The 12,246-nt window shown below is 43.1% G+C and overlaps 1 protein-coding gene across 2 annotated transcripts in view; it reads left to right on the forward strand.

The window, feature by feature from the left end:
• Nucleotides 1-12,246, forward strand: part of LOC123630070 — a 42,035-nt gene that overhangs the window by 5,933 nt on the left and 23,856 nt on the right. For both annotated transcript variants that reach the window (XR_006732588.1, XM_045539359.1), the window contains exons 4-6: nt 7,014-7,162; nt 9,764-9,904; nt 10,646-10,791. Coding sequence is in view for 1 of the 2 variants with exons in the window: in XM_045539359.1 (XP_045395315.1) it covers nt 7,014-7,162; nt 9,764-9,904; nt 10,646-10,791 (436 nt within the window). In the remaining variant the exon portion in view is untranslated. The remainder of the gene's footprint in view (nt 1-7,013; nt 7,163-9,763; nt 9,905-10,645; nt 10,792-12,246) is intronic.

Genomic DNA, 12,246 nt, shown 5'->3' on the forward strand with positions numbered 1-12,246 from the left:
TATTTGCATAAATGGACTTGCACTGTGTGTCTGATTTTATGACTTACTTTTTTACTCATGTTATGTTGTCAAGATTTCTCCATGTACATTAATTTTGACTGCTATCATATCACAGGTAACCTTCATTTTTGAAAGATAGTTTTGCCAGATATGCAATTATATTTTATTTTTTTAAATTGAACTTCCATTACTGCTAATGAGAAGTCCTATAAAGGACTCTGCTTCTGGAAAGGGTAAATCAGATAATTCAGGCCAACTCTTTCACTGAAGACAAGATAAGCTAACACACACACACACACACACACACACACACACACACACACACGCATTAGGTAAGTAAGGGATCCATGATGAGAGATCAACAATGAAGACCCAGGGAGAAGAACATCACAGGGATAATTATCTGTGAGGGCATTTGAGTTTTAAAATAGCAGTTGAGAATCTGAAAAGCTACACTGTGCTTTTGACAATCTTGTCAATGCTGGGAGACCCTAACTTTCTGGGGAAGCCCTAATGAACTCGCTCTTGCTTTGGGTTGAGACTATGCAGGGCTACAGTCTAGGAACAAAGCTAACCCACAGGTAGACAGGTCCTTAAGGGACTATAGATTACTTTTTGATCAAGTCCTGAACTAGATTGAGGGATCCTGGATTGCTGGTGCCCTCATGGGTGCAGAAACATATGAAAATACTCCCTGGAAGATAATTATAACATCTTAGTCCTCAAATTATGCCTATAAACAATTTTGTAAAGATAAAGTCCAACATGCTAAAAAACAGTTACTTGAAGAGGCAAGACAACATGAACAAAAACTATGCAGACTGTAGAAACAATAGACTATATAAACAGGCCCACGGAGACTCAGATATAAGATTCTAAGTTATCAGACATTTATTTCTAAAGATCTATGTTTAAAAGGTTCAAGGAAATATAAGACAAAAATCAAGATTTTTGGCACAAAAACTTATAAACTAAAACTAAAAAAATGAGTTTAACAGCATTTTTAACAAAAGAAAGAAAAGTCAGAAGAGAAGGTGAGAGATGTAGTAAATAACTGAGATAATCCACATATGTGTAATTGGAGCCGCAGGGGAAGAGAAGAGTGAGAATGGGGCAAAAGCAATACTGGAAAAGATAATAGCTAAGAAATTTCTCAAACTAGTGAAAGACATAAACGACAGATGCAAGTATCAACTATCAATCCCAAACATGTAAGAACATAATAGTAACACTATGAAAGACCAAAGACAAAGAGAAAACCTTTAAAATTAGTCAAGGGGCAAAAATAAAACTGTTATCTGACTTTTCAACAGAAACAAAGGAAGCCAGTAACTAATTTAATATGTTTAAAATGCTGAAGGGAAAATGCTAACTAAGAGTTCTATATCCCACAAAAATATTTTTCAAAAATGAAAGTAAAATAAAGACATTATTAGGCCAACAGAAACTGGAAGAATTTGTCACCAGTGGAGCTTCCCTAAAAGAAATACTACAGCATATTCTTCAAACATATTTACAAATAAAACAGCTATAGCTTTGTTTCACTTCTTTTCCTGCATCTACTTCCCAGAGGTACCATTAGCCTAAAGTTGATGTGTATCAACCCCATGCATATGTTATACTTCTATTACATATGCATGTATGTGTTTATTCTTCAGACAGAGAAAAATGATCCCAGATAAAAGGTCAAAGATGCAGGAAAAATCAAACAGCCATGAAAATGGTTTTCTTACAGAAGTTGAAAAACCGATAGTAAATTTTACATAGAGATGTAAATGGCCAAGAATAAATAAGACAATCTTGAACAGGAAGAAGATAGTGGGAGAATTTGCTCTAACAGGTATCAAAACTTCTTATAAAGCTACAGAAATTAAGATCGTGTAAATACTGCTACAAGGACAGATAAGTAAACCAATGGGAAAGAATGGAAAGTCTAGAACAGAACCATACTTTTATGGACATTTAGTTCTTGATGAAGATGACAATACTTGGCATTGGGAAATAGATGGTCGTTTTATCAATGATGGTGAGACAATGGGATTTAAGTATGAGGGATGAAGAAGCTTGATCCCTACTTCACATCATACTCCCAAATCAATGCCAGGTGGATTACAGATTTGAAAGGCAAAACAGTGAAGTTTCTAGAAGATAATATAAGAAAATATCATCACAACATTGAGGATGGAGAAATACTTTAACAGGACACAAAAAGCATCAACCATAAAAGAAAAGATTAAGTTGAAATCCATTAAAACTAATAACCTTTGTTCATCAAGAATCACCATTAAAAGGGTAAAAAGGCAAGCCACAGAGCTAGAAAAGATATTTGCTACATATATAATCAAAAAAGGCTCTTGGGCACCACATATAAATAGCTCCAACAAATCATTAAGAAAAAGACAAATAATCCAATAGAAGTATGGTCAAAACTTGAATAGACACTTCACAAAAGAAGACATCAAATAGCCTATAAAAATATTAAGAGGTGCTCAACCTCATTAGGAATCAGGGGAATTCAAAATAAAAAAAATGAAAAAATACCATGCCACAACCAATAGAACAGTGAAAATAAAAGCATATTACCAATTGCAAATGAAGATTTGGAGCAACTGAGATTTTCATACACTGCTGTGGGAGTGTGTATCGGTACAATCACTTTGGAAAACCATACTGTATTACCTACTGATTCCAAAGTCTATGATCCAGCAATTCCACTCTGTAGGTATATATCCAACATAAATGTACCTACATGGGCACAAGGAGACATACGCAAAAATGTTCACAGAAGCCAAGAACTGCAAGCAACTCGAATTTCCATCCACAGTAGAATGAACAAATAAATGGTGGTGTATTCATATAGCAGAACACTATGTAGCAATGAAAATGAACTGACTGTAGCTATACAAAAGTAAAATATGATGACTCACACAAACACAGTCTTGTACAAATGAAGAGAGGCACAAAAGAATGCATATTGTATGCTTGAATTTATGTAAAGTTCACCAAATAGGTAAAATTATAATGTTTGGTTATCATAAAATTATGTTTTAGGGAGGAAAGAGGGAGCAGAGAATGGGAGAGGGCACTAGTGGCCATTTTCCTAGTCTCTTGCTTTTTTCTTTTTTTAAAGATAATCCCATGTTTTATTTCTTTGAATGTCCTGAAATTATTTCATATTCTGTGTCTAATAGTTTCAATAATCTGAATTTTTTGGGGATCTGATATTGTTATCTCTTGCTTCTACTCGCTCTTACTCATGGTTACATTCCTGTGTGTGTTTTTGTGATTTCTTTTTTACCATGAACTCATATTTCCAGAAAAAATCCTTGTGGCAATTCCTCTCTTCTGAAGACAGCTTCCTCCAGACCCAGAGAGTATTTGCATTTGCATCTGCTGTGCACTCAGTGTGCCACCATCCCAGGGTTACACCAAATCCTTGACCTAGGTTTCTTCAAACCATCCCAGTGGTATTAATTCAGGGTGCAAAGCTGTATTCAGACTAGTTTGTGAGTTCTCAGGGGATATATTTTGTCCCTATATTTATCAGTTTGAGAAAGGCAATTTTCCCTGGGGTTCATTAGGGGAAAGGAGAGTTGGGTTTATTTCTAGTTCATCCTTACTCTAAGGGCATAATGCTGTGGCCCACTTTGTGTTTTGGGCCACACCTTCATGCAGAACTTTCTACTGAACTCCTCACTTTCAGTAGCCATGGTTTTACCTCCTATTCTCTGGATTCCATGATCCATAAAAACCAACACTCATTTCCACTGCTTCAGTGATGCTCTCCAAGGGAAAGCTGGCGTCAGTGCTCTGCACACCCTCCCGGGCTCCCATTCTCCCTCATCCATTGACCACTGGGTATTCCTCACTAACCCACTAGCCAATTCCAACATTTTTAAAAAGTATTTTTAAAATTCTTAGAAGAAAGTGTGGAGAAAAAGCTTCTTGGCATTGGGTTTGGCAATGGTTTCTTGGCTATAACACTAAAAACACAGGCAACAAAAGAAAAAATAGGTGAATTGGACTACATCAAAATGGAAAACTTCTATGCACCAAAGGGCATAATTATCAGTGAAAAGGCAACCCATGGAATGAGAGAAAATAATTGCAAATCATATTTCTAATAAGGGATTAATATCCAGAATATATAAATAACTGCTACAACTCAACAACAACAAAAAAACCAAGCAACTTGATTTAAAGTGGACAAAGAACTTGAATAGACATTCTTCAAAAAAGATATACAAATGGCCAATAAGTATATGAAAAGATGTTCAACGTCACTGATCACTAAGGAAATGCAAATCAAAAGCACAATGACATATCGCCTCACACCCGTTAGGAGGGCTACTACCAAGAAACAGAAAATAACAAGTGTTGGTGAGGATGTGGAAAAATTGGAAGGCTTGTGCACTGTTGGTGGCAATGTAAAGTGGTACAGCCACTATGGAAAACTGTATTGCGGTTCCTCAAAATATCAAAAATAGAATGACCATATGATACAGCAATTCCACTTTTGAATATATACCCAAAATAATTGAAACCAGGGTCTCAAAAAGATATTTGCACACCCACGTTCATAGCAGCATTATTCACAATGACTGAAGGGTGGAAGCAATGCAAGTGTCTATCCACAGATGAGTGGATAAATAAAATGTGGTGTATAAAATGGAATATTACTTAGCCTTAAAAAGGAAGGAAATTCTGACACATGCTACAACATGGATGAACCTTGAGGACACTATGCTAAGTGAATAAGCCAGACACTAAAGAACAGATACGGTATGATTCCACTTCTATGAGGTACCTAGCATCGTCAGATTCATAGAGACAGAAAGCAGAATGGTGGTTGCCAGGGTCTGGGGGAGAAGGGAGGGTACTGAGGAGCTATTGTTCAATGAGTCTAGAGTTGCAGTTTTGCAAGATGAAAAAAAAGAGTTCTGGAGATGGATGGTGGTTAGGACTGCACAAAAATGTGAATGTTTAATACCACTGAACTGTACACTTAAAAATGGTTACAACGGGCCGGGCGCGGTGGCTCACGCCTGTAATCCTAGCACTCTGGGAGGCCGAGGCGGGTGGATCACTCGAGGTCAGGAGTTCGAGACCAGCCTGAGCAAGAGTGAGACCCTGTCTCTACTAAAAATAGGAATAAATTATCTGGCCAACTAAAAATATATATAGAAAAAATTAGCCGGGCATGGTGGCGCATGCCTGTAGTCCCAGCTACTCGGGAGGCTGAGGCAGTAGGATCGCTTGAGCCCAGGAGTTTGAGGTTGCTGTGAGCTAGGCTGACGCCACGGCACTCACTCTAGCCCGGGCAACAGAGCGAGACTCTGTCTCAAAAACAAAAAAAATGGTTACGACGGTAAATGTTATGTGTATTTTACCACAGCTTGAAAATAAATTTAAAAAGGATATTTTAAATATGTAGCCAGTATTTTTAGTTGCTTTTATTCAGAGGGTCAATCAGGGTACCCAGTCCACCCAAGCAGGAAATAGAATGCTGTCCACTCATGTTAAAAGTGATCCTTCACAGTTCCTTAAAATCCAGCCCTCGTGCTGAGCCCGAGGTTGCTGAGGAATTCTATCCTGCATGGCCGTGGTCCTGCCCACAGCAGTGCCAGTGCCCAAGGGTGACGGCACAAACTCTGAGTGGGAGCTTTAGGACCCGGTCAAGGGACTGTTCCTCCCAGATCAGTGTTAACACAGGCCTCGACATGCCACATGGGCTCCTCTGTCAGGAACACGGCTCGAGAAACCCAATCCAGCACTCAAACTAGGCGTCTGTCATTAAAGACGCCTTGGCACCAGCTCTGTAGTTAAGGTTGCAAGTGCCTTTTTAATCTCAGCCAAGATATAATTTGGAATCCTACATCTGACCAACATGTCATTACCTCAAAAAAAACCCTAAATCCTCCAACTCCACCAAAGCCTCCCCTGGGCTTAAACTCTGAACTGAAGGAATCCTCAGGCTCTGGAGGTTTTAATTCCTAAAAGGTGCTCTTCACGACATTGTCATGATTGGTATTTTTACATATCCTCTCCTCTCAGGTAGGGATTTAAGTGTCATCAGTATCCTTTGTTACCACAAGGAATGACCTTGCCATAGACCCTGCATTCGGGGCACTGTGGGAGCATGCGATGGTGCCAGTCCGGATGCTTCCATGTGAGAAGCACCTGGTTACTGAATTTGCACAGTCCCATTCTAACCAGACCTCTAAATCCTAATATTCATGGCTGTGAATGACAGCTAATTTTTTATTTAGTTATAATAAGATTGGCATATCTACACCTCTCTACTAAAAATAACACAACCGTAGGAGGATAAGTTTGTTGATTAGAACATCAACAACTGTCTTAGCTCAGGCTGCCACATCAAAGTACCACAGACTTGGTGGCTTCAACAACAGAAATTTATCTTCTCACAGTTCTGGAGGCTGGAAGTCCCACATCAAGGTGGAAGCTGGGTTGATTTCGTCTGAGGACTCTCTCCTTGGCTTGTAGATGGCTGTCTTCTCCCTGTGTCTCCACATGGTCTTCCCTCTGTCCATCCGTGTCCAAATTTCCTCTTCTGATAAGAGAACAAGTCATATCGGGTAAAGCTTTACCCTAATGACCTCATTTAACTTAATTATCTCTTTAATTACCCCATGTCCAAATACAGCCACACACTGAGATACTGGGGGTTAGGACTTCAACATAGGATTTGGGAGGACGTGCAATTCAGCCCATACCAACATCTAAGATAATATCCTCCAATATAACCTATGTCATCGTAAAGCTTGGTGTTTCCCATATCGTTCTTCAAGGAATTTTTGTTTTAAAGGGAAATTATTTTATTTTCATGCCACCTTTTCCTTAGGTAATTATTAGCAGAAAGGTAATTGAAATAATTAATACAATTGACTTGGTAATTGAGGAAATTAATACAATTGACTTGTGAGCAACATATTAAAGCCAAAGGCCTGTTTGTCACCCTTGTGTAAGTGTCCTTACACCTTGCATTCTAGGCTTCGTTTCTGGAACTGAAGGGGTGCACCACCTGCCCATTCACCACCTTAGAAATCGTTGATTGCAAGATGGATCTGTGGTCTGTAGGGCGCCTTGGGAAGGCTCTGCAGTTCAGCAGTTTGCATTCTCTTGTCCTGGACTACTGCAAGTAAGGCTGGAATGCGGAGTCCCTGCAGGGCTCTTACTGCCGTTCACTAGGGAAGCAAAGGCAGGGAGGGCCACGTCTGGGTTCCTTGTACCTCATAAGGCATGGCTGAAAGAGAACCCTCTTACACCTCCTTAGAGTTAATGTTTCTGAGTAAATGTGAGGGTTCCCCAAAAGACTCTCTTTTCATTCATTTATTGTTTCAACAAATATTGGTTTATGCAAGACACCATGCTCACTACTAGGGAAGATATGAACATATGCAAAGGAGAAAGTCTAAAAGTCACAAAAGATGTCCATGTCCATTTTTATGGTAGTTCAGCTAAGGGCAACCACAGTTTCCTAGGCAGTGGGCTAGTGTTCACCAGCAGAGGAGGTAGGGGGGAAGCTGGGGTGGGGGCAGAGCAGGTCCCTCAGGGGCTGAGGTGCCCAGCATGTTTGCGGAGGGTCTGGGAGGAAACTTATAATGATAACACCAGCTAAAGGTTATTGAGGGTTTACTGTGTGCCAAGCACACTGCATGGATTATTCATTCTCCAACAACCTTATGAGAGATGTACCTTTTCTATTCCCAGACTACAGATGAGCTAAGACTTATTCAAGGCCATTCAGCTCTTGGGAATGTTGCCTTGATGTGAATCCAGGTTGTCTGAATCACAGCCCACCTCTGATCCACAGCACTAGATTGCCTGGGGTCTATAATTTACCATCCACAAATAATTTCAAATAGCTTGTACGATCTGGAGAAAGTCATAGAACCTTTCTGATCTATAATGAAAATATCTCTCCACTTTAGAAGGGTGTGATTCTGTGACTCTTCCCATGCAGTCAGATGGGAAGAACCTTATACCCAAAATGCCAGTGGGCTGTGCGGAGGGCAAGAGACTCATGCTGGAGAAGTGAGACCACAGCGGCACCAAGACCCCTTAAAGAACTAGGGTCCCGTCAAGCCCCGGTGGTAACAGTGGACAAGTTCATTAGCAAAAGCTGAGCGGAGGGAGGTCTCTGCGGAGGTTCTCCAGGTGTCTGAATGCTGGGCGGGGCCCTAGGCAGGGTGCTCTAACAGGGCAGCAGAAGGCCAGGTGCTCAGGACCCTGTGCAGTGACTGCAGGACCTGGCTGGGAGTCGCCCCAGCTTCCCACACTCTGCTGGGAAGAACCCGCGGCTGAGAGATCCCTGTAGACCCCATCTCCTCGGAGGGACACCCAGAGACTTGCACTGGTGGGAAGAGGAGAGAAGGAATTCCATTTTCAGGAAACAGCTTGTTTTAATTGTCCTTTGAAATAGTGCTGCTGAATGGAAGACGCCTAGTGTCGTCAGGGTTGCATCGCTGGGCATCACCAGTGGAGCCCTCAGCCCTGGTAGAGTTGCAGGTTTCTGGCCCTGGGGATCGCAGGTCCTTCCTTCCCCTGACAGAGTGAGGCCCACCAGGCAGGACGCCCTCCTCTCTCCTCCGCATCCCCACAGCCGCCTCGGTAGCTGGCACATTGTGGGCCCTCAACAATACTTGTTAATGAGTTAATACATTTAAAAGTTATTTCTGTTTAGACTACCCACCTCATCTTAAAGTTCAAGCCTTGACATTCCAAATTTCTTGAAGATGTTGCTTTACTTCGCCAAACCTCAGTTTCCTGACCCGTAAAATGTTACCATCACCTTCCCCTGGAGGCTGCTGAGGATGCATGTGGGTTCACTTTGCAAAGTAGAGATGGTAGTACAAGAGGGAACAGCACAGGGCTGTGAAGGAGGGACAAGAGGTGGAACTTTCCTGACCCTGCTCTGGACACACGTTAAAAGGCCCCTCCTTGCAGCAGTCTTCCCAGGGCCCTCCCATCTCTGCCCCCTGGGCCATCTCGCCTCTCTCCGGAGTGGCCAGCTTTGGGGTTCAGAGCTTGTTCTCTCTCTGCTCCCTTGAACGGGTGGTTCCAGCATCTTCTGCTCCCTTTACCAGGAGGCAGACTTCGGGTCTCCTTCCCTCCACACCCAGACTGCCCCCAAGGGCCAATCCAGCCCACCCCCACAGCCAGCTCTGGCCCTGGAAGTTCAAGTTAAGGATCAGCAGAAATGCCTCTACCCCAGGGAGGGCATCAAAATTAATAATCCAGTGCATGACATAGGTTTTAAAGTCACTAATTTATTCCTGTTGTGAACATTGTCAGAATTAAAACAGAGTCATTCGTGTTTAAGAAAAAAAAACAAAAAACTGACCAATAGAGCTGGGGAAGGCCAAGAGAGGAGGGAGGGTTCTCATGCACAAATGCCTGGGAAAAACAACTATCACAAAAGACTCTGGAAAAGCCACAATCATGCACAAAGGCCATCACAAATGCTTCTGTGAGGACATCCACCCACCAATTGCCTATTCAGCCTTAGACTGGCGCCACCCTTGTTATTGATCCCTGTAGCCAAGGATAATTATTTCAAAACAATTATGTAACCTCCTCATTTTTGCTTTAAAAACCCTTGTCTTCCTTTACCTCCCTGAACACGCACACAGTTTACTATGGCCGTGTATTCCCATTGCGATGCCGATCCCCGAATAAATACCATTTCCTTTCAGAGAACCCCTCTCTCTGTTAGGTTGACACCTTCCTTTCTTTTTAGATTTGGAAATGAAGAAATTGAGAGCATTTTCGCAGGCCTGGAGAACAACCAAAGGCTTCAAGGCCTCAGTCTGCGGTACTGTGGTCTGGGGCCCCAGAGCGGACCCCGGCTGGCCTCGGTCATCAGCCAGAGCGCCGTTTGGTGAGACGCCTGCCCTGCCACCCCCTGTGTATCCTGGCACTGTTCTGTCTTGAGTTCTACAACCCACTCTGATTTTAATCATCTTTTTCTCCCCTCCAGTTATTTTTGTTTTCTTTTTCTTTTTTTTTTTTTTTTTTTTTCTTTTTTAAGGCACAGTCTCACTTTGTTGCCTGGGCTAGAGTGAGTGAGTGCCGTGGCGTCAGCCTAGCTCACAGCAACCTCAAACTCCTGGGCTTAAGCAATCCTCCTGCCTCAGCCTCCCAAGTAGCTGGGACTACAGGCATGCGCCACCATGCCTGGCTAATTTTTTTTCTATATATATTTTTAGTTGTCCAGATAATTTTTATTTCTATTTTTAGTAGAGATGGGATCTCGCTCAGGCTGGTCTCGAACTCCTGACCTTGAGCAATCCACCTGCCTCGGCCTCCCAGAGGGCTAAGATTACAGGCGTGAGCCACCGCGCCCGGCCTGTTTGCTTTTTCTTAACGCTAAGAGAAAGATCCTTTAGTCAGGTTTGAGAATCAAGGATGTCATGCTGAATGACATGTCATGTTTTTGGCCAGCTGACATGGTCACTAAGTCTATTTTTTATGGTATGGCCTGTTATTAATTAATTATTATGATTATTTATTTATTATTTTATGACGAGGTATATCATTTCATCAGATGAAGACCTCAAATCCAAATCTGAGGAAGTGGAGCTAACATCACATAAACAATGTATTTTACCCCCTTCCCCAGTGAGCTGCACCTTGATGGCAACTACTTGCAATGTTCCGGAGCTCTGGCTCTCCTCAGACCCCTGGCAGAGTATGCAGAGATGCAGGGGAAAGGCCAGCAGGCCACAGCCTCACCAGACACCCGAAACCCCTGTCAGCTGCTCCCAGGTGAGTACTGGGGAACTTGGCACCAAGCTCCTGTTGGGGCCACCTAAAAGGAGGAAACTGGCTTTGTGATTTAAAGCGACCTTCTCAGCAGTCAGCTGGGATTCTTTTCCTGAGTATGTGCCAGAGACAAAATGATGGTCCCCATAGATGCCTTTGTCCTCATTTTCAGAACCTGTGCATATGTCACTTCACGTGGCAAAAGACCCTTTACAGATGAGGTTAAATTAAGGATCTTGGGATAGGGAGATCATCCAGGATTATCCTGGTGGGTCCAATGTAATCACAGGGATCCTAATAAGAGGGAGGTGGGAGAGTCAGAAAGGACACGTGACAGTGGAAGCAGAGGGTAGGGTGACGTGAGGAAGTGGCCAGGAGCCAGGGAGTGCAGGAGGCCTCTAGCAGCTGGAAAAGGCAGGCAAACCAATTTCCCCTAGAGCCTCCAAAGGAACGCAGCTCTGCTGACACCTTGACTTTCGCCTGTAAGACCATTTCAGGCACTGCACCTCCAGAACTGTAAGATAATAAACCTGCATTGTTTTAAGGCACTAAGTTTGTGGTCACTTGTTACAGCTGCAGGAAACTAGCACAACATGTTAATCAGACTCTTTAGGTTAAAAGTGAAAGCAACCCAAACAGGATTAAAGAACAAGATTGGTTTATTGGCTCACGTGACTGAGATGTCCGTGAGTACGGCTGTCTTCAGAGATGGCCGAATTCAATGGCTCACATCATGTCATCAGGAGACCCAGGGCTTGCTGCTCTTGGCTCTACTTCTCTTCAGAGGGGCAGCCTTCTTCCTCCCCAGTCAACCGGGCCTTCTCCAAGCAGGAAAAGGCAGTTGGTGTGCCTGTCCGCAGTCCCAGGGCTGTATACTCAGGACTTCCAACCAGCCAGAAAGCGTGAGCTCCTTTCCTCCAGTGACTATGGAACAAATCCCACAGGAAGGTTCTCATTGGCCCTCCCTGGGTCACAGACCTACCCTGGGCCCAGTCTCTGTGGCCCAGGCCATGGTGAACCATGACTGGCTGGAAATGATCACACACCTGTCCTGTGGGGCAGCTGGGACACTGTGACGGCAGCCCTGCCAGCATCCCGCGATTCGCAGGGGGCTGTGACAGCCCCCCAAAGAGCAGACAGAGGGAAGGACAAATGCAGGACAGACAAGAACAACAGCTGCTTACTCCCCTATAAATGGCATTTCGTGGCTGACATTTGACTTCAGCTGAGAGTCCTATACTGGGCAGGGGGCAGGGGATATAAGAGAGGGAGACTGAATCTGGCAAGCCTATTCCTCCATTCCCAACTTGTGTGAGCAACATTTCTCAGCACTGAAACTATAACAGTGAAAAATAGAAATGAATTGGCACTGAACTCTGCCTCATGCCAGTAGTAATATTCTTCAGTGAATACCTGAACTAATTGTAAAAACAAACAAATAAAGCAGCACCATCCGTC

Source organism: Lemur catta, chromosome 1 (genome assembly GCF_020740605.2).
Source record: "Lemur catta isolate mLemCat1 chromosome 1, mLemCat1.pri, whole genome shotgun sequence".
Classification (NCBI taxonomy): domain Eukaryota; kingdom Metazoa; phylum Chordata; class Mammalia; order Primates; family Lemuridae; genus Lemur; species Lemur catta.